General features: G+C 39.2%; 1 protein-coding gene across 2 annotated transcripts in view; it reads left to right on the top strand.

The window, feature by feature from the left end:
• The window catches only part of FAT1 (FAT atypical cadherin 1), a 126,981-nt gene extending 105,020 nt beyond the window's left edge, over positions 1–21,961 (top strand). Inside the window, exons 22-27 of one of the 2 annotated variants that reach the window (XM_083367002.1) lie at positions 1,997–2,459; positions 3,119–3,272; positions 3,826–3,936; positions 9,508–10,136; positions 11,084–11,221; positions 19,708–21,961. In XM_083367002.1, the coding sequence (XP_083223128.1) occupies positions 1,997–2,459; positions 3,119–3,272; positions 3,826–3,936; positions 9,508–10,136; positions 11,084–11,221; positions 19,708–20,321 (2,109 nt within the window). In that variant the 3' untranslated portion in view covers positions 20,322–21,961. The remainder of the gene's footprint in view (positions 1–1,996; positions 2,460–3,118; positions 3,273–3,825; positions 3,937–9,507; positions 10,137–11,083; positions 11,222–19,707) is intronic. The other variant, XM_083367003.1, reaches the window with a different exon arrangement.
• Positions 21,962–22,587: the final 626 nt, after the last annotated feature.

The raw sequence follows: 22,587 nt of genomic DNA, 5'->3' as shown, positions 1-22,587 counted from the left end.
CTCCCGTTGATAGGATGCGCAACTTAGGCGTCCTCCTGGATGCACGACTCAATTTAGAAGATCTTATAGGAGTCGTGGCCAGGGGGGCATTTGCCCAGGTTTGCCTGGTGCGCCAGTTGCGCCCCTATTTGGACCGAGATGCCTTACGTACGGTCACTCATGCACTCGTTACCTCCTGTATAGATTACTGCAACGCTCTCTACATGGGGCTGCCCTTGAAGGCTACCCGGTGCAAAATGCGGCTGCGTGGGTTGTGGTGGGAGCATCCTGATACTCCCATATTACACCCCTCCTGCGTGGGCTGCAAAGTGCTGGTTCTTACCTATAAAGCCCTACATGGCTTAGGCCCAGGATATTTACAGGACCGTCTGCTGCCAGGAACAACTTCCCATCGCCCTGTGCGCTCACACAGGGAGGGTCTCCTCAGGGTGCCGTCGGCCAGACAATGTCGGCTGGCGACCCCCATGGGGAGGGCCTTCTCTGTCGGGGCGCCTGCCCTTTGGAATCAGCTCCCCCAAGAACTTCGGATGGCCCCAGATCTCCAGTCCTTTCGTCGCGACCTAAAGACATACCTTTTCCAACTGGCTGACCTGGACTGACGACGGGGGTTTTAATTTTGTTTTAATTTGTATTGGTGCAGTACAAGCACAACAAGATTTGGGGTGGCTGCTGTGGATTATGAAATGGTACATGAGGGCCAGCATGGCACAAGCAGAGCAAATCTTGGAGTGGATGATGCTTGGTGTGGGAAATTTACCCTTCCTTGCCAGCTTCCCCTGACTTTGTTTGTAGGAAGCTGATAGGAAAGGTTGCAAATGGCAAATATGCAACCATGCAGCTATTTTAAGTGCAAGCCAGTTGCCAAATTGCAGTCATGTTGCTGGGACAACTGAAACTTTGAGAATTGGCTCAGTGGGTTAGGACGCTGAGCTTGTCGATCAGAAGGTCGGCAGTTTGGCGGGTCGAATCCCGAGTGCTGCGTAACAGAGTGAGCGCCTGTTACTTGTCCCAGCTTCTGCCAACCTAGCAGTTCGAAAGCACATAAAAATGCAAGTAGAAAAATAGGGACCACTCCGGTGGGAAGGTAACAGCGTTCTGTGCGCCTTTGGCGTCCAGTCATGCCGGCCACATGACCACGGAGACGTCCTTGTACAAGCGCTGGCTCTTCGGCTTTGAAACGGAGATGAGCACCGGCCCCTAGAGTTGGAAACGACTAGCACACATGTGCGGGGGAACCTTTACCTTTACCTCTAATTACCACGGATTATTTACGGGAGCACCTTTTGCCGGCTTTAACTTCCCATCGTCTTGTGCGCTCCCACAGAGAGGGCCTCCTCAGGGTGACGTTGGTCAGGGAATGTCGACTGGCGGCCCCCGGGGGAGAGCATTCTCTGTGGGTGCACCTGCCCTCTGGAATCAGCTCCCTGTTGAGCTCCGGATGGCTCCTGACCTTCGCTCTTTTCGCCGCAACCTGAAGACTTGGCTATTTGAACTTGCCGGCCTGGAATGAGGGACTGGGATTTTAGATTTTAAATTTTAAATTTTAGAACGTGTTTTATTGTTTAGGGCTACTTGGTTTAATTTATTTTAATTTTGTATATTATGTGTTGTATATAGTGTTTTAATTGCCCTGTACACCGCCCCGAATCCTTTGGGAGAGGGGCAGTATATAAATCCAAATAATAAAAAAATAATAAATAAATAAATAATTCAACACTGTCGAATTTTGAATGGTCAGTGAATGAGTGGTCATTAACAAAGAATGGGTGAATTTCAGTGATGTTAGATGAACTATGATTGTATAATATAACCATAGTTTGATACCCTCTTAGAGGTTGGGATATCAAGTTTTGGTACTGAATTCAAAAATCTAGAGTTGTAGTTCTTAAAGTTTTCAGGCAATATGTCAGAGAAGGTTGTTCACATTTGACATTCTTGTAAGTGGAGCCTATGAAATGTCTTCATAGTTAATTGTTACCTTTCTTCTTTCTTTTAGATTCACCATGGGAAACTTCAATACAAATTTGACTGTGGAAGCGGTCCTGGAATCGTGTCTGTGCAGAGCATTCAAATTAGTGACGGCCAGTGGCATTCAGTGTCTCTCGAAGTGGATGGAAACTATGCTAAACTGATTCTAGATAGGGTCCACACTGCCTCTGGTATTGCCCCTGGTACTCTCAGGACACTGAATTTAGATAACCATGTATTTTTTGGTGGTCACATTCGACAGCAGAGTATGAGACATGGAAGGAGCCCACAGGTTAGCAATGGCTTCAGAGGCTGTATGGATTCCATTATACTCAATGGTCAAGAATTGCCTCTAAATAACAAACCTCGGAGTTATGCTCAAATGGAAGAATCTGTAGATGTATCTCCTGGATGTTTACTGACAACTATGGAGGATTGTTCAAGCAGTCCATGCCAGAACGGAGGCATTTGTAATCCACTCCCCACTGGAGGTAAGGTTTATTTGTTTGTTTGTTTATTGGTATTTAGCATGGCTTTATTTTATATGATCGCAAATGTAGTGCTGTACAAGACCACTTTATCTCACTGCAACTTTGTATTAGCTGTTTGGAATACTTTCCAAGTGATAGTCTAAAACCAAACTTTCCCCAGAGCAAGTGAGGAGGTCTTTTATTTTAATTTTTTTTAAAAAAAACAACTTGCATATCACAGATGCCATTCAGTTCAATTAACCTAAATGTTAAATGCCCTGGTGGAGCAACACTGCTGTGTCTGGTTTTCAAAATGCTAGTCGGGTAAAATTATCTGGACTCTTTATTTATTATATTTCAATATTTAAAGTTTTCATATACTGTCAACCTTTTGAAAGGAATGAGATTTGTTAGGTTCTTTTGATTACGATGCTGTAATCATTTCTGAAATGACTTATCATATTTACAGTTATTTATCCCATAGTAAGATATTATTAAGCTTTATTAACTGGTTCTTTACACCTTTTTAGGAGTGGTGCATATCTGTGATGCTTTTGTGCTGATTTATCTAAATTTGGGTTTCAGAAAGGTTCCATCGATTGTCTTTTCCGTGCAGAAAAAAAAAATCATTTAGTTTTGTGAGCACAGTGACATGCTTTCATTCTTGGCTTTCATTGCAGGTTATTATTGTAAGTGTGCAGCTGCATTTATGGGTACACACTGTGAAGTAAATGTCAACCCATGTGCTTCCAATCCCTGCCTTTATGGTGGCACTTGTATTTCCATCAATGATGAATTCATCTGCCAGTGCAGAGGGCTATATACAGGTCAGAGGTAGGATGCTTTTCTCTAACTGTTGAAATATGTTTCATCCCAGTATGTTTATCTTGACAGTATTACCTCTATAATATTCTCTTCTTGCAAGTGTGCTTTGAGAAAATGGTCTGTGTGAGCATTGCATCCATTTACTTCGTTTGAAGCAGAAGAAGGTTTTCATGTTTGCTTGAAGAAGTAAGGTACAAATGAGGACAAGCTTGTGCAAATAAACATGTCTCGTTTCAGTCATTCTTGTGGACAGTCAAAACATGCTATGGATTTTGTGGAATGCACATTTATTGGAAAATCAAGATTTGCCCTGCAAGAATTGTAAAAACAAACTGTTGAAATTTATGATATCATATCTGTTTATGTTCAGGGCAGGGCAAATACAGAGGCAAGATAAATGTTAATAATCCTGGAATCATATTGTGACTCACGCCATTTAGTACACAAAATAACTTTCCACAGCCTCCTGGCTGGATATGCTGAAGTTGGCAAGGGTACATTCATAGCTCCTCAGGTTTGAATGATTGATTTAGGAGGTAATTGACATCTTTTTCCCCCCTAGGTGTCAGATTGGTCCATATTGCAAAGACAACCCCTGTAAGAATAGTGGCAAATGTATTGATAGCTTAGATGGACCTGTTTGTGAATGTGAGGCCGGTTTTCATGGTGAGAGGTAGGTAACTTTTGTACAATTAACAGTTTTAATTGCTCTCATTTACATAGAATGTAAAATAAAAATTCTTACCGTGTGTGTGTCTGTAGTAGTAGTAGTAGTCTAGAATGTTACCTACCCATTTTTAAAGCTTAGTTTTATCATAAGAGGCTGAAACATAAATTCAGCCATGAAGATGGTCTTGGAATAGTCTCTGAATACAGAACATTATGATCAAAGATAACTTTTATTACTATCTTATGTTCATTTGACACATGAGACAAGGACTTGTCTAAATTTTAGTTTATCAGCAAATAGTCATCCCCACTGGCTTTCTGTGCAGCCAGCAAACCATGGATACTACTAAGTATAATTTGTTTGCTGTGGTGTTGAGTTAGGCTTCTGGGAATAAATCAAAGAGAAGAACTCCATGTTCTTGTTTAGAAGTCATAGCCTATATAGTACAAATAGAACTGTTTACAGCATAAGCCAGCAAATTGCTTGAATTGCATAAAGCAACAGTATTTTGGAGATAGTAAATTAGGATTTTTTTGGAAAAAAATGAAGCTTGCTATGTATATTAATTGCCTATGTATTGTAAAATAGCCTTATACTAAACTAATGTAAGATGAACATGGTTTTAAAATTGTAGGAAGAAACATCAATAAAATATAATATGTTGATGACATAGGTATAACAGCAACTTCTAGTAATGAAAGCCAAGGTGAATATTGAAAAAAATAAATATAAAGATAAAACTAACGACAATGGATACAACATAAGCCTTAGGATTAATATATCCAAGTGATAGTTTCTGCCTTTTGGGGTCAAGCAAGGTGGATGGCTCAGTTGCAGTGGTAATGGACAAAATTGCATGCAGTCAAGAAATACACCAAACTATAACCTGGTAGAGCATTGATGAAAGTCTTAGAAAAGATATTCAGATGCCATGATGGTATGTACAAAGATCAGGATAATGCAGGCCATGAAATTTCCTGTGACACTCTGTGGAAGTGAAAGTTGGAGATTAAAGAAGCAGGATATTGAATATTGAAGCTTTTGAATTTTGGTATTGGAGAAGACTCTGTAGGAAGAAACATCAATAAAATATAATATGTTGATGACATAGGTATAACAGCAACTTCTAGTAATAAAAGCCAAGGTGCATATTGAAAAAAATAAATATAAAGATAAAACTAACGACAATGGATACAACATAAGCCTTAGGATTAATATATCCAAGTGATAGTTTCTGCCTTTTGGGGTCAAGCAAGGTGGATGGCTCAGTTGCAGTGGTAATGGACAAAATTGCATGCAGTCAAGAAATACACCAAACTATAACCTGGTAGAGCATTGATGAAAGTCTTAGAAAAGATATTCAGATGCCATGATGGTATGTACAAAGATCAGGATAATGCAGGCCATGAAATTTCCTGTGACACTCTGTGGAAGTGAAAGTTGGAGATTGAAGAAGCAGGATATTGAATATTGAAGCTTTTGAATTTTGGTATTGGAGAAGACTCTGTAGGAAGAAACATCAATAAAATATAATATGTTGATGACATAGGTATAACAGCAACTTCTAGTAATAAAAGCCAAGGTGCATATTGAAAAAAATAAATATAAAGATAAAACTAACGACAATGGATACAACATAAGCCTTAGGATTAATATATCCAAGTGATAGTTTCTGCCTTTTGGGGTCAAGCAAGGTGGATGGCTCAGTTGCAGTGGTAATGGACAAAATTGCATGCAGTCAAGAAATACACCAAACTATAACCTGGTAGAGCATTGATGAAAGTCTTAGAAAAGATATTCAGATGCCATGATGGTATGTACAAAGATCAGGATAATGCAGGCCATGAAATTTCCTGTGACACTCTGTGGAAGTGAAAGTTGGAGATTGAAGAAGCAGGATATTGAATATTGAAGCTTTTGAATTTTGGTATTGGAGAAGACTCTTGAGAATACAATGGACAACCAAGAAAATATACAAATAGATCATTGAACAAATCAACACAGAGTTTTCACTAGAAGTACAAATGTCCAGGATCAAAAATTATCCTACTTCAGACAGATTATGTGAAGACCTACCTCTCTGGAGAAAACTTTAATGCTGGAAAAGATAGAAGGAAAGATAGAATATGACTAGAAGTATAATTGGTCTCTGAAGTTGCATTGCATTGCAGCATCCCCTTGGTCCTGTGAAAAAAATTCAGACATTTGGCAGCCTGCCCACAATTATGACCATAGGCGTGCTTCAGTTCCTAACACCTGCTAATTTTCCACTCTCCCAGTATCTCCACCTTTTTGGCTGCTTTGTTCTTTATGACAAATCCCTGCTGCCCCCCAGCTGACCTTTGCTATTGTCTTCTTTCTATTGATGGCCTTGTATCCAGGCGCTGGGCAAGGGCCTGGGATATGTGTGGTGAGTGCAACAGCACAGCAGAACCTCATTTAATTTAATTTTTAATTTAATTTAATAACATTTATATACCGCCCTTCTCCCTGAGGACTCAGGGCGGTTCACAGGGCAGAATAAAATAACCAATACAAACATTAAAAACAGATTAAACAATTGCCCTAGTTAAAAACAATATGATACAACGCTAAAAACCCCCAGAAAAATTAAAAACAAAAAATAAAACAACCCCAACACTCCCCCTCAGGCTAGGCCGGCTTGTACAAACAAAAATGTCTTGAGATCGCGGCGAAAGGAGCGAAGATCGGGCGCCATCCGGAGCTCTACCGGTAGCTGATTCCACAGCTCCGGAGCGCCCACAGAGAAGGATCTCCCCCTGGGGGCCACCAATCGACATTCTCTGATCGGTGGCACCCTGAGGAGGCCCTCTCTGTGGGAACGCACAGGGCGCAGGGAGCTTGATGCCGGCAGCAGATGTTCCCTGAGGTACTCCGGCCCCATGCCATGGAGTGCTTTGAATACCGTTACCAGTACCTTGAATCTCACCCGGAAGACAACTGGCAACCAATGCAGCTCACGGAGCAGAGGTGTAACGTGGGAGTATCGGGAGACTCCCAACACCACTCTCGCGGCTGCATTCTGTACCAGTTGGAGCTTCCGAGTGGTCCTCAAGGGCAACCCCATGTAGAGAGCGTTGCAGTAGTCCAGACGAGAGGACACGAGCGCATGAGTGACCGTGCACAGATCATCCCGGCTAAGATAGGGCCGCAACTGACGCACCAGGCGAACCTGTGCAAAGGCCCCCCTAGTCACGGCTCCTATATGATCTTCCAAGGTGAGCCGTGAATCTAGGAGGACCCCCAAGTTGCGAGCCCTATCTACGGGGGGTAATAATTCACCCCCCATAGTTAGAGGTGGAATGTCCGAATAAACCCGGGATGAAGATATGCAAAGCCACTCAGTCTTGTCGGGGTTGAGCTGGAGTCTGTTCCTCCCCATCCAGACCCGAACCGCCTCCAGGCAACGGGACATCACGTCGAGGGCATCACTGGGGTGGTTTGGGGTCGAAAAGAAAAGTTGGGTATCATCAGCGTACTGATGATACCCAACTCCAAAACCACGAATGATCTCACCCAGCGGCTTCATATAGATGTTGAACAGGAGAGGCGAGAGGACCGACCCCTGAGGAACTCCACAAATGAGAGACCTCGCGGTCGACCTCTGCCCCCCTGCCAACACCGACTGCGAACGTCCCAAGAGATAGGAGGAGAACCACCGTAAAACTGTGCCTCCCACTCCCAATCCCCTGAGACGCCGCAGCAAGATACCATGGTCGATGGTATCGAAAGCCGCCGAGAGGTCTAATAGGACTAGGACAGAGGAATGCCCCCTGTCCCGAGCCCTCCAGAGATCATTCACCAGCGCGACCAATGCCGTCTCCGTGCTGTGCCCGGGCCTGAAACCCGATTGGTACGGGTCTAGATAATCCGCTTCATCCAGGACCAGAGGGAGCTGATGCGCCACCACACTCTCAACAACCTTCGCAAGAAAGCGAAGGTTGGAGACAGGACGAAAGTTATTCAATACAGCAGGGTCCAGGGCAGGCTTCTTGAGGAGAGGCCTCACCACCGCCTCCTTCAAGACGGCGGGGAAGATACCCTCACTCAAAGAAGCCGATATAACTGCCTGGAACCAGCTGCGTGTCCTCTCCCGGGCTGCATAAACCAGCCAGGAAGGGCACGGGTCCAATAAACATGTGGTGGTGCTCAGCCTCCCCATGATCCTGTCCACTTCCTCCGGAGTCACAGAATCAAACTCCTCCCAGATGATATCGACAAGACCACCCGTGTCCTGATCGTCAGACTCTGCCCAGTCAGAGTCCAGACCGGTCCGAATCCGAGCGATTTTGTCCGACAGATGTTGGTTAAACTCCTCGGCACGGCCCTGCAAGGGATCCTCCCTCACCTCCTGATTTAGGAGGGAGCGAGTCACCCTAAACAGGGCGGCCGGGCGATTATCTGCGGACGCGATAAGGGTGGCGAAGTGGTTAGACCTCGCCTCCCTTATCGCAGCGAGATAAGACCTAATGTAGGCTCTTAGTCGCAATCGGTCGGATTCGGATCGGCTGGACCTCCAACCGCTCTCTAGGCCCCGTCTCCGACGCTTCATCTCCCGAAGCTCCGCAGAGAACCATGGAGCTCGACGGGATCTGCACCGGGTCAGGGGCCGCAGGGGTACAACTCGATCAAGAGCCTCAGTGGCCGTCCTTTCCCAGGCTTCCACTAAGGCATCTGCCGAGCTGTGAGCAAGGGAGGCAGGTGGGGACCCCAGAGCTGTCTGGAACCTCTGGGGATCCATTAAGCATCTGGGGCGGTACCATTTAATTGGTTCCAAACACCCACGGCGGGGGGTGGCAAAACGGAAGACCAGTCGCAGGAGATGATGATCGGTCCATGACAGGGGCATAATAATTGGAGAGCCCCCACCAAGATCATCTAACCACTGTCCAGATAAAAAAACTAGGTCAAGGGTGTGGCCTCCCTCATGAGTCGGTCCCGAAATTACCTGCGTCAGGTCCATGGCCGTCATGGAAGCCATGAACTCCCGGGCCAACTCAGATGATCCTCCCAGCGATGGTAGGTTGAAATCCCCAAAAAATTTGCCAAAGAGAGCTTGCCACAAGCATTGGCATTATTATTTTTTTTACTTTTTTGCTTATCACTGGATTGTAGCAAATGTGCACTCTAAGACCTCTTTGCAAAGACAGGAAGTGGTGAGAAACATAGGAAAGTTTGCCACAAACAGGAGTGTCCAACCACAGCAACTTTAAGACTGGCTGAGATATTCCAAGCAATAGCCCCCAGATTGCAGAAAGCAAAATAGAAGAGCCTTCTCTCCCCCTTGCTTGTTGGGATGACCACAAACCAATTGGGAAAATGGATCAGAATGGAAGAGTAACTTGAGAAAAGTGGTTGGATGCAATAGGATTACAGGTTCTAGTTTGCTGTGATTGACCTAGAAAAGTAAAGTTATTTTTTGTTCCCAGCAGGAGTTCAGATTACAGCCCATTACAGTTTGTATGATAAGAATCTTGGCATCAACTTGTGAGTGTGTAACTTGAATTATACGCTGTTGGTATTCACAGACTGACATATTTTAATGTTTTGTAGGTGCCTAACCGATGTTGATGAATGCATAGAAAACCCATGTCAGAATGGCGCTCTTTGTGAGAATACATATGGTGCCTATAACTGTAACTGTAGTCATGGATTTGGAGGAAAACATTGTGTTGAGGTCCTCAATAAATACGTTTCAACTTCCTGGAACATTGGCTTAGCCGAAGTAATTGGAATAATCATTTTCATAGCAACAATCTTAGTCCTAGTTGGGGTTTTTGTTTTCTGTCGCCGAATGATCAGAAAAAAGAGGAAAAGCCAGCCACAACCAGAAGACAAACACCTAGGAACCACAACAGCTTTCTTGCAAAGACCATACTTTGATTCCAAACTGAATAAGAACATTTATTCTGACATTCCACCCCAGGTGCCTGTACGCCCCATTTCATATACTCCAAGCATTCCAAGTGACTCTAGAAACAACTTAGACAGAAATTCTTTTGAAGGTTCCACTATTCCAGAACATCCAGAGTTTACTACTTTTAACCCTGACTCTGTACATGGTCATAGAAAAACAGTGGCTGTTTGCAGTGTAGCTCCTAATTTGCCACCACCTCCTCCCTCCAATTCTCCATCAGACAGTGACTCAATACAGAAACCCAGCTGGGACTTTGATTATGACAGTAAGTGTTCCTTTTCTTTCTATTAAAAAGATTTGCTGATAGATGTTGAGACGTGTGTCTTGCAGTAACATTATCAATCATAGACTAGCAATAAAGTGACTGGGGACAATTTAGAATGTAAGGTAAACATCAAGTGACAAGTCACTTTTTTATCATTTATGTAGTAAATGATTCTCTCTGAAACTTAATTAGGATGGTTAAATGCAAGTGAAATGTGATCATCCAAAAATAGAAAACTGTTTTCTGTACAGTCAGAAAGGCCCTGGAAACTCAAACATTAGATGTGTATGCACTTCTGAAAAAAGTAATGCAGCATTTTCTCTTTTCTCCACTTCCATGCAGAATGATTTATACATATTTGTGAGATTCCACAGTTTGAGACCATAGAAATAAGAAAATTTCTAATTAGAGAGGAAACGTCTGGATTACATGGAACACTAAAGACAGAAAATCCTGTTTGTACCACTGGCTTTTGTAGAGCAGAAGGGAACATGCTACTTTCCTAATTTCAAAATGTTCAAATAAGTAACTTTACTGTTGAAAACACCAAAAACAATGAAAAGTTGGAGTGAGGAGAAATGAAAAACATTGACTGCTCAAGCCACTTAATTGTTTTATAATACGCATCTTTTAACAGTGGACACAGGATTCAGGGAATGTATGCCATGAAAAATTACCCAGTCACTGACATTTCCAGCACAACGTGGAGAAGGAAGGATCCATTAACCTTTCTCTGTTGTATTCTATGTGGAAACATACTGTTTATGCTAGCTAATGTCTGCGCCCATTCCTTTCATTAAGCCTACGTGAGATCTATAGAAAGGCACACCTAATAAAATTAGTACATGTCTTTCATATTCCTTTTATATTTCTTACACTATTTTATGAGATAGACTGATTCCATTCTGATGATCCTTAATTTTGTGGAGTTTTTCCCCCCATCTTAGCTAAAGTTGTGGATCTTGATTCCTGCCTGCCAAAGAAGCCTCTGGAAGAAAAGGTGTCCCAGCCTTACAGTGCTCGGGAAAGTATGTCTGAGGTCCAGTCCCTCAGCTCATTCCAGTCAGAATCATGTGATGACAATGGTAGGTACACAACAGATCCTTACTGATCATTGCTGCATCTTAGTTTTCTCTAGCTTGGGGTGCTTCAGACATGTAGAATTACAACTTTTCCTTTTGGGGATTTGTGCAACACCATCAGAAGGACACCAGGTGGAGGAAACCTGCCCTCTCCTTAACTTTAATCCCCAGATAATCTGTTTTATACTTTCATAATCAATACCATAATATTCTATAGGAATGTACATGTTCCACATAATGTCAATTGGCTCAGTAAAGTTGTTAAATCAGTTAATGTATCCTAGTTTGATAGGTAATTGATTATATATACAACTAAATAATTCTTTTGCAAAATAATCCTCTGGAAGTATAAACATTAGCTGTTTGATGCTAATGTTAGGCTATAAACGTCTAAAATTGGGTTACAGCTTTGTTTGTTTCCTTTTTTCTCCCTTGCTGCTGCTGCCTCAGCTCCCATATGGATCAGAGCAGTACTGAGCGAAAGCAGAGTATAAGGGATTTGCTTGTAAGTCGTGTTTACATAAGTAATGAAGGAAGTTGTCCCGAGGGGCTTTATTATAAATGTCTGCTTTATGCCATGATAAGGGCTAAGTGTCTCTTTAGTCTTTATCATGGCATAATGTGCTCTTTGTGCATTAAAAATATTCCACTTAACAGAATCACACTATAATCTTAATGGGAAAACATTCTGAAAGTTGCATGACCCATCAAGTATACTCAGAAAATCTGTTTTTACTTTTTTAAATTTGACTTAACCTTAAGTAGTTTTTCCTTTAAATTACCACAAAGCTTGCTACTTTTAAAATATTTTTGTAAATTTTATTAGTATATCAAAAAAAACATTTTTATGATAAAATGTTACATATTAAAACTTCCTTTTATTACTTTTAAAAAAGTAAAATTTTATTGATTTATGGCTTTTCATGAAATGTGCGTGTGTGTATGTGTTTCTAAGTAGATAATAAAACTACATTTGTCAAGTTCCAGAAGTTTCAAAATGTGCTCCTGTCTTTTATTACACTACAAATGGTTCTTTTTTCTGTAAATCTGAATGCTGTTTCCAAATAAGTTAATATAATACAGCATGATAAGAGAGGAATAGCAATGACAAATATCATAATTGCAGGCTGCAGCTGAAAATATTATGTGCTATAAGAATGATGTAGCCTGGGCAGATAATAATTAAGAAGAAGCAAAGAAATAGAGCCAGCAATTTGGCTACTTAAATCAAACCTCCCACCCTCCAGTTTGACTTTTAAGCTGTGGTTTGTTTTCTAATGCCCTATTACTTCTAGTAACACACTTCCTTTTTTAATATTGTCAACTTCATCTCATTTTATTTAATTAAATAAAAGGATGCTTGGGACAGCTAAGAAAATAAAATGTAAAAGCAAATTTGAAAGCACAATTCAGAAATGTAATTAAACCTCTCAGAAATATTGTTCCACTTTATGCTTCCTTTTTCCACCTCTATTTCCACTAACTAGTCCTAATTGTCTTCCTGCCATTGCTTCTGTTTATTTTGAACTAGTTCCTATAAAACTCCTGCCTTAACCTATTAAAAGGAAACTCATTTTTTTTTGTGGGGAGAAAAACCCATAGACTCTGCCTTGTCCCTGTGCTTTTCAAGATTTTGTAAAATATTCTTCCCGTCCTTTCTGCCTATCCCTACCACTGCCTTTTTACCTGTCAGTTTTCCAGGTGTCACTACAACCTTCACATAAAACTTGCTAGAAAACCTGTTTCTCTACATCTTGCCTGCACAAAAGATGGATTATGTACTGCCTTGTATTTATTTCCCTAATAAATGGGTGCTTGCAAATATGCAGGTGGCAAGCCACAGGGGATACACATAGTCATAAAACAGAATCTATTTGGTGTTAATTGCTCTGACTGGCATTCTTCATACTTTAAACTCACTTTCTTGTATCAGTAAATCTAAAGGTGTTCCCTGCAACTTGATAGTGACCTAATTCAGACATAATTCAAAACAAATAGAATCCAGGTGCAGTATAGGAATTTGATGATGATCCATATCCTGGTAAATTAATGCTTTTCTCCAAAAAGATTAGTGCAATAGTGAAAGGCTTGAACACACTTCTGTTCACACACACTATTTATGTGTGCGATTTATAATTGCTGTATTGCATTTTTGTTTGACAGTCTATATACAAGTATGAAAAGAAGAGTGAATGAGTATAAATGATTGTTAAAATTATATGCATGTTTCTCTTTGCAATCCATTTTTAATTTTGGTAACCTTTGTAAGCCATTCACGTAGATAGGATTGATTGTTAATATTTGCAGGTTTAAAATGTTTTCATTCTACTAGAGACTAATTCAATTGAATGTCTCTGTATAATCAAAATGAAACAATGCTAGTGCTAATCTGCAGTGGGAAGGTGTATGTTTTGTATGAGTGTTTTAAGTTTTACATTGCATGTAATTTTTATAAAAATATAAATCTTACATTAATTCATGTTGATAATGTTATGTGCTATTTGAAATGGTTGCTAATCATAGGTTGTTTTTTTTTTTAATTTACTGCTTCCATACTTTTTACAAGCTTCCCTAGTGACTGTAATACACCTTGTCAATGCTGTTGTTGACTCGGTGGGAAAAGAAGGTATATAACTTTCATTTTTATTTATTGCCTGTGTAGAACATTGCATGCCCTATACTTTAAGCAGGAAACATTGGAAGATAATGTACAATATTTGCTTTATTATTAGTAATGTGTGCTGTATATACTTGCTCTATATTCTTAAAATAGACATCTTTATTGATTTACGAAGGAGCCTAAATGAGATGTCTAATGTACCCCTGTATTGTTCTGACTTGATTTCCCAAAAATCCACATCCACACAGAAGTCTGTAATACTCAAATGGCACTAATTCAAGAATATGAATGGTAACATTCTACAATCCTCAAGATGCATAAATGATAGCATTAGCAAGATCATAAGATGTTCCTATAGTCCCCCCTAACTTTATTCTTCTGATGCAGCTCCCATATGCAAATTCTTAAGTATTGGAAGGTTGAGATAAATTAGTGATGGTTGTCCTTGTAGAGAAAATGTAAAGTTTCTTCCTGCTGAGGAAAAAAAAAGTGGATTGTGAATGGATGAAGTTGTAGTCTTCATCAACCCAAAACCTACTCACCCATGATTTGCATTCTAAAAGCTTTCTAAATACTGCATAACTATAAAAGAGTTCCCCTTTTCTGTCTTCATGTATAGATAGCTAATGGGATTATTGACAACAATGGTATAAAGCATAGCAGTTAAATGTTTGTCTAATAATGCATCTTCATCCACCATGGAAAAACTCCAGATAAATTAGAACTTTGATTGCTGGAATTTCCAGTTGGGATGTACATAATGTCTAAATACATCTGAGGGGGGATCAGATTGGAATACATTTGTGTCAATAGTAGAATGCAGATCAAGAGTTTATTGTACTGATAAAATGTAGAAATTCCGCAGAATAAAGCAATCCCTCTGCCCCCACTTCTATAATAATATTGGTGAAAAGGTTATTAAATGGCTGCAATCAGTTTGAAATAGTTGTAGTATACTACAAATAGTAGTGTACATGTTCATTTCAGTTCATATACAGTTCAGTTCTTTATCAGATTTTTCCCCATTTTGCATACATTTATTATTTGCTTACATGAAAAGCATAATCCAAATATTATTCTAAAATCTCCAAATATTCGTTTTCTGTTCTGCGTTTAGATCTCATCCCATATTGAGAAAATTCCTTTAATTTATTTATATATATACAAGTGTTCCCAACTGGGCAGGAAGACAGAATAGTTTGCAGTGTAGGAACTATTTAAAATAAGTGTGTAAGAATAACTAATATTTTACGTCTTCTTGGCATTCAGGTTAGTGCAAGGTGATAGTGTTACTTATAATAGGACTGAATTTACAAATCTATATTGACTATTTGAATACAGCAAACTTCCACATCTAATGTTCTCCATATGTATTACACAGTTCTCAGAATTCCAAGCAAGATGGCTAGAAAAGAGATAATGAAATCTAATCCAAACACAGCTGAAGGACATCATATTAGGCAGAATGATAATTGGCCAGTAACACAAATATTCCAGCAATAATATGAAACTAATTGTATTAATTATATTTTCTATACATAGAAATACATATATCCACATACCTTCTATACAAAAGGCACTACAAGTAGTATTTCTGAAATACCATATACTAAAAGTGTTGCTTATGTGCTGCTATTCATGTGTGTAATAACTTAAAAGATAGGAGAAAGAAAGTGTAATGGATGATCTTTGTTTCTGGAGGCTCCTGATATAACATAGGGGAAGCAACTAATAAAAATCACACGAATTCCCTAAATGCTACAAAATCATTGTCTACAAAAAATACCTCCATCCACAAATAAGGCTGTGGAAAACCCATGTCTTACAATATTATACACATAAACATTTTTTTAAAGGAAAAAAGCCTGAGGAATGAGTCAGTATCTACCTGGTGAACCCTGAACATGGTTAGAGTAGACCATGTAGCCACAATGGTCAGGGCCCTCGAGAAGTAAACAAGACAAGATGAAATGATTCCAGTCAGTTATACATATCCATCAACTTTCAGAGTGAAAATATCATCCTTCACATTTTATTTATCAGCATACCCATTCTTATTCTTATAACATACACATACATTTATAGAAATGAAATGAGATGAACCTTTATTGTCAAAGTACAACTATGTGTACATTGAGATTATCTGAGCCTCCCTTTGTGCTCCCACCCCCCAACACACAGTGACAACAAACCCTCCATCTTACTACACCATGTGAACCAACTACACCACACACCGGCCTCCCAAGTCAATTCTGCATAAAATTCACAAAAGTTATTTCCCGTTCAAGAGCCTAACAGCCCACGGATAGAAGCTGTTTTTCAGCCTGTTGGTGCGGCTGGCTATACTCCTATATCTCCTACCCAATGGTAGGAGAGTAAAGAGATACCGTCCAGGATGTGAGTCATCCCTGAGAATTTTCCTCACTCTTCCAAGGCAATGAGCCCTGGCGATGTCATCCAGTGGTGTTAGGGGACAGCCTACAATGTCTTGTGCTGTACTCACCACCCTCTGTAATACTTTCCTATCCGCAGCTGTCAGACCAGCATACCAAACCACAATGCCATACGAGAGGACGCTCTCTATAGTAGACTGGTAAAAGAGGGTCATTAGCCATTGTTCTACCCTGTTCTTCCGCAAGACCCTGAGAAAGTGAAGCCTCTGTTGGGCTTTTCTAGCCACCTGGGTTGTATTAACTGGACAGGTCAGATCTTCACAGAGGTAGACTCCCAAAAATTTAAAGGAGGAAACTCCACACAGTCCTCCCCAATGTAAAGTGGGGCAGGTTCCTCCTTTTTTCTCCAGAAGTCTAGCACCATCTCTTTCGTCTTGCCGATGTTCAGGTGCAAGTTGTTGTTACTACACCATATGGATAGTTTTTGTACCTCTGCCCTGTATGCTGTCTCATCCCCACCTTTAATGAGACCCACCACAGTTGTATCATCTGCGAACTTAATTATCGCAGTGGATGGGTCAGATGATACAGTCATATGTGTATAAAGAGTACAGGTAGGGGCTAAGCACACAGCCCTGTGGCGAGCCAGTGCAAAGCTTCAGGGGGGTGGACAAAGCATCTGTCTGTTTAAATATATGCAGAAACAATTTAACACATATAAAACATGCACCCAACACATTCTTACATATCACAAATGACTACCTAGATGCACCCTTCTAGGTGCTTGGCTGGATTTGATAGTAATAAAAAGCTTTCTTCAAAACTGATTCCTATCTCCAAGGGTGGTATGTGGTAACTATACCACATTCTTCTGCTGATGAAGATTCCTAGCCTGAAAGAAGCCTCCCTTGGCCAACGCTAGGAAGGAGGTTTCAGACCATCGAGGGCAGTGTTTTGCAACCTAGCAACTTAAGGAGGTGTGGACTTAAAACTCCCAAAATTCTCTTAGCCAGAAGGCAAGCTGCTTGAGGAATTTTGGGTGTCAAAGACCACATACTGTAAAATTGTCAAGACTGAGAAACACTGAGGTAGGGAGATTCTGCAGGCCACATTTAGCTTGTTACTCTAAATTTTATCATTTGTATACAATCACTAAATTTGTAATGCTAATTGTATTTTATAAAAATAACCGGTAATCCTCATATTGGTCATAGCAGTGGTACAAGATCAGTGTGGATATTAAAATAAAACAAACCAAGATCAAGATTTATACTTTTCAAAAATTGCCTAGGTCTCAGACATTTATTGTTGTGGTTGTTATTTATTTATTGGCTTTATATTATACCTTTCTATCTATATGATAGCTTTGATCTATTTACAGCTTGCAACTGTAAGCGTACAAAATATAAGCTAAAACAAATTAAAATCCATTTGAAATCAGTAATTAAACAGGTAAGTTAACAGCTACAGACTTGACAAAAAAAATGCTTTTACTAATTTCCCAAATTTTAGGACAGTGGGACCCAGCTCTCTCTACCTAAGGCATACATTCCATAGTCACATACGAAAAGGTGTTTCCTTACATGAATGATAGTGGAGTGTCTTCATAACTAAGGAGGACATCTTCAGATGGATGTCCCTGATAATTTGGAAGTTCATGAGGTTCATAATAAGCACTTTTATTAGATCCAAGGAGGCACATAACTAATTTCACACACCCAAATTTGACTGAGATACAGAATCGCCTTTTGAAACTGAGATTACGTTTTTTGTAAGATTATTTGATGAATGTTATCATCATCTAGCTACTAACCTAATATTCCTTCATGGATCTCCGCCTTTGCTATATTCATTTTATAACTAATGAACATGAATTTGTGTGCCATTATCACGCCATCATGTAGGGTTTAGGGCCATTACAATTTTGGAACTAATCAACTAAATGTGTTTTCCCTCTCTTTTTGCCTGTCTTCTTTCTAAAGTGTCTTTTGCTGTTCCTGACCTGGGCAATTCAAGAGGTGACTTCTGCATGTAGATGTTCAGTGATACTCATTTAAATGTGCACAGCACTAACTTGCCTCTTTAATTGGTTGCTTAGTGTGTGTTTGTGTTGTAATTCATACACTTTATTGCAATATTTTAAAATACACCTTTTTAGAATTTATCATGAATTGGAGAAGTGTTATTTTTTTGTAACACTGCAATGTTTTTGTAGCCAAATTAGTTCATCGTTATTTTCTACATATTTTATATTTGTTCTACAACACAAAGCAGTTTTGGAATTTTTGCATGGTTAGCTTAATATCTGTTTTGACATGAATGTCTGAATGCTGTTACTAATACTTAAAAAAATCAGATATTCAATTATATTTTATACTCTGTTAAAGAGCTGATAGGTAGGTCATTGATAATATTAGTGACAGTAATATTAACCATTTTTAATTGGCTCCTAAATTTATTGGTCCCAATCCAGATCAAAGATAACTTTATTTCTGTACTATTTGCATTCCGTGCATATTCCTAAATCTGTTCATTCTGTTTTTACTTTAGTGTATGCTTTTTTAAAAAAAAAATACATATTAATACTTAAGTAAATCTATTTCTTGTATATCAGGAGAAATATCCTAAAATTACTGCAGTTTGTTCATATCTGCTAAAAGGTAAAAGAATAAAGAAAAAAGTTCCTGAAATACCCACTTTGTTCCTACAATATGCCACTCAGGTGTGTGTATATACATATACCCACATATAAACATGCACATACAATATATATTAAAATAAGTTTTTGAATCTTAGATTACAAGTGGGGAAATTCACAGTTTGAACAACTACTGCATATTTTAGACTGGAAAAGCAATATAGGTCAGTTGCCAAAAATCGATTTAATAAACCCTATTTCAAAACCATTGAAGTCAGTAATTCATCAAAAAAAATCTACTTTCCATTAATTGTAATAGACCTGTATTTCTATATACCTTTACTGAGAAGGAAATACTGCTAAATCCAGTGAGATTTATTTCTAAATAAACCTGGATCAGAATAATGGAGTACAAGCATTACAAGCAAAGAAAGTGCTTTTAGTAAGTGGCTGCCACTTAACTCTTTTACCCAAAGAACAATGCTATGCCTGGGACGTCTAACCTTGGCAATTTTAAGACCTTTGGACTTCAATTTCCAGAATTCCTTGGCTGGGGAATTCTGGAAGTTGAAATTAACAAGTCTTAAAAGTTGCTATGCAACTACTTCTTTTCACAACTTAGCATAAGGTATATTGACATTAAGGTAATTCAGACTTGGATAATACACTATATACTGCATGGCACTTTTGTGAACTTGTGGTAGTAACAATGAATGTCTTCATTAACCATTGGGAGCAAATTACTCCAGTTATTCCCATTCTGTAATCATGGTTGGCTTAGTTCTTCTTGATGCATTTTGCTTTGGTTTTTCAGTAGATCTTTATTTCTGCTCTCTAGGCTATCACTGGGATACTTCTGACTGGATGCCAAATGTCCAACTGCCTGGCATACAAGAATATCCAAATTATGAAGTTGTTGAAGAGACGGCACCTTTGTACACAGATCCAAATTCGATTGATGCTGACTATTATACTGGAGGTTATGACATTGAAAGTGACTTTCCACCTCCACCAGATGATTTCCCTGTTCCTGATGACCTCCCACCCTTGCCACCGGAATATAATGATCAGTTTGATTCTGTACAGCAATCCAGGGACGTATCTGCTGTAGGTAGCTTAGAGTCTTCGGTGAGGAGCAGGCAAAGATTCAATCTCAACCAGTATCTTCCCCATCACTACCCTTCAGACATTTCAGAACCTCAGAACACAATAAATGGAATCCCTACAAATTTCCAAGAAACTTTTGCTCCTTACACTGTAGGCTATAGCAGAGACCCTGTAGAGAACTTGTCCATTTCTGCATACGCTTCCACAGCTTCATGCTCTGATATGTCAGCATGCTGTGAAATGGAGTCTGAGGTAATGATGAGTGACTGTGAAAGTGGGGATGACAGCCATTTTGAAGATGTGATCATTCCTCCACTTGATCCTCAGCAGCACACAGAAGTCTGATACTCTTCCTCAAAAAAAAAAGTGCCTGGATGCTAATGAACTTTTTAAAAAAAGGATTGTAGAGAATCTTGAAGAGCTTTTTCCCTCCCTGGCAATGCTTGAGCGCTATTATTTCAGTGAACTAAAACTGGCATGGCTGCAATGGAATATGCAGCTCATATTAACCAATTTTCCATTTTTTTTCCTCCTGCATTTTCACTAATCACAGGTCTGTGTATTTTTTTTTGTACTTACATTGTCTGTGTTAGAAACAGAAAAAAACACCACTTCCTCATTTTAGCATGATAAATGTATTTATATCATTCAGAAATAAATCATTTTTCTTATATTTTTGTAAATTTTATGTACAGTTTTGATTTTGGTAATTTTACCTAGATTTTGTAGATAATTTTAAGGTTTGATTTCCATTGATTTAGTGGTGTTCTGTGTGCCATTAAACCCTGGGCTTCATGATACAGTAGTGGCCAAAATTGTGGAAACCTTTTGGAAAAAATGTACAGTAGAAATGCCACCTTTGGTTAAGTTTCCTCCATTTTTTCTTCTAATTTCTTCATAACTGTAGCCTTGTTCACTTAATACATCGCTTTCAGGGCAACCACTCGACTCTTTGCACCATTACTTTAATTTTATTACATTTTACAAGCTCACTAAATGAAAGAACACAAAAAACCCCAACCAACCTGATAGCAATCACATAACACACTGACAAATGTCGTCCTGCCAGCTTCAATACATGACATCAATAACTGAATCCTACTGTGATCTGATTGGCTCATTGCCAAAATAAGATCACACCTGATTGGCTCTCTAAACACTCATGCTCATCGGCTACAATCAGATGAAGGAAAGCTACCTGTTATCAATCTAACCAAGTTTTGCTTCCTTTTTCTGGTTATTTGGCTATAACTTTCCATAGAATACAGTACAGATAATTGAACAAACTGTTGCATTACATTCTTGATTAAATTATCTTTCCATTGATATATAATTTTATGGTACTACAAAAAAAAGTGTTATTAGCCATCAAACCTCAGAAATACACTTTTCCCAAAAGGTTTCCACAATTTTGCCCACTATTGTATTCAGGAATCACTATACAGTAAACCCTTGATTGAACAGTTCTCTCTTTAGTAGGCTTACAATGCAAAGGATATTATCAACCCATGCACTGTATAACTTCTGTGTCCGTACGTAAGGAATCTTATTCACTGTGCAGCTCTAAATCAGATTCAGATTTTACGCAACACAGAGTGCTGAACAAATGCTCTTTCCCTTATTAGTTCATTAGGTTTACTGTATTTACATGTGTTCTCACAGAAAATCAGTGTTATCACTTATATATTTCAGTGTAATAACCCATGCATTTCCAATTGTACATAATTTCCAGTTGTAAAACATATCTGATATTTTCTGGCAAAAAACATAGCAGTGTCTTACACAAGTTTCTGTATTCTGGAACAGTATCCATTTTTTCTTTTCCTGAACAGTGTGTTGAGCCCCACTGCATTCCTGTTTAGAACCAAAATCACAGCACAGTTTTTATAGTGTCTGTATATTTGTGATGCAGCAGTCTTGTAAAGGTTTTTACTGAAATCTACCATTAGTCAGTCTTTCTTACAGATAATAAATTATTAATAAAATACTCTAGCTTTGTTTACTCTATTTCATTCATTTTTATATATAAATTTATAAATCTATAAGTAGTAAAATGTAAAGTTGCTTGGTACAACCAAGCTCTGGTTGTGTGCAGTCAATCCACTAGGTGGCAGTAGGAGCTTATTTTTTTAAAAAAAATCAAATACATGGTTCATGATCTAGAGACAGTAGATAACATACTTAAGAATGACATCTTTCATATATTGCCTGTTACACTGCAGTGCGTTATCATAGTAAAAATACACAGAATAGAATGGAAGACTCACAAGTTACTTGGTCAATAGTTGTTATATGATACCCTTGTTGCTATTGCCAGAAATTTCAAACAACTTTTAGTTTATTAGTGATGCCTTTAGTAAATGAAACCTTTCAGCTGTTCAAGTTTATTGAGTACTTAGTGTTTTGTATCAATATAAAATTGGACTATATTTAACTATAAACTATGTCTTGAACTGCTTGGGCTAACTGGGCAGATGAGCTCCAACAGGTAACCTTATGCCAAGTCACAGAGGTCTTTATAAAACCAACATTTCAAATTGTATCGAGCTGTTACAGAGCTTGTTAAACAGATATCACGTGTGCCCACCAAGCCAACACTGGTGAGCGCTCG

Source organism: Vipera ursinii (assembly GCF_947247035.1).
Source record: "Vipera ursinii genome assembly, chromosome: 7".
In the NCBI taxonomy this organism is placed as follows: domain Eukaryota; kingdom Metazoa; phylum Chordata; class Lepidosauria; order Squamata; family Viperidae; genus Vipera; species Vipera ursinii.
This window is presented reverse-complemented; position numbering and strand designations above follow the sequence as displayed.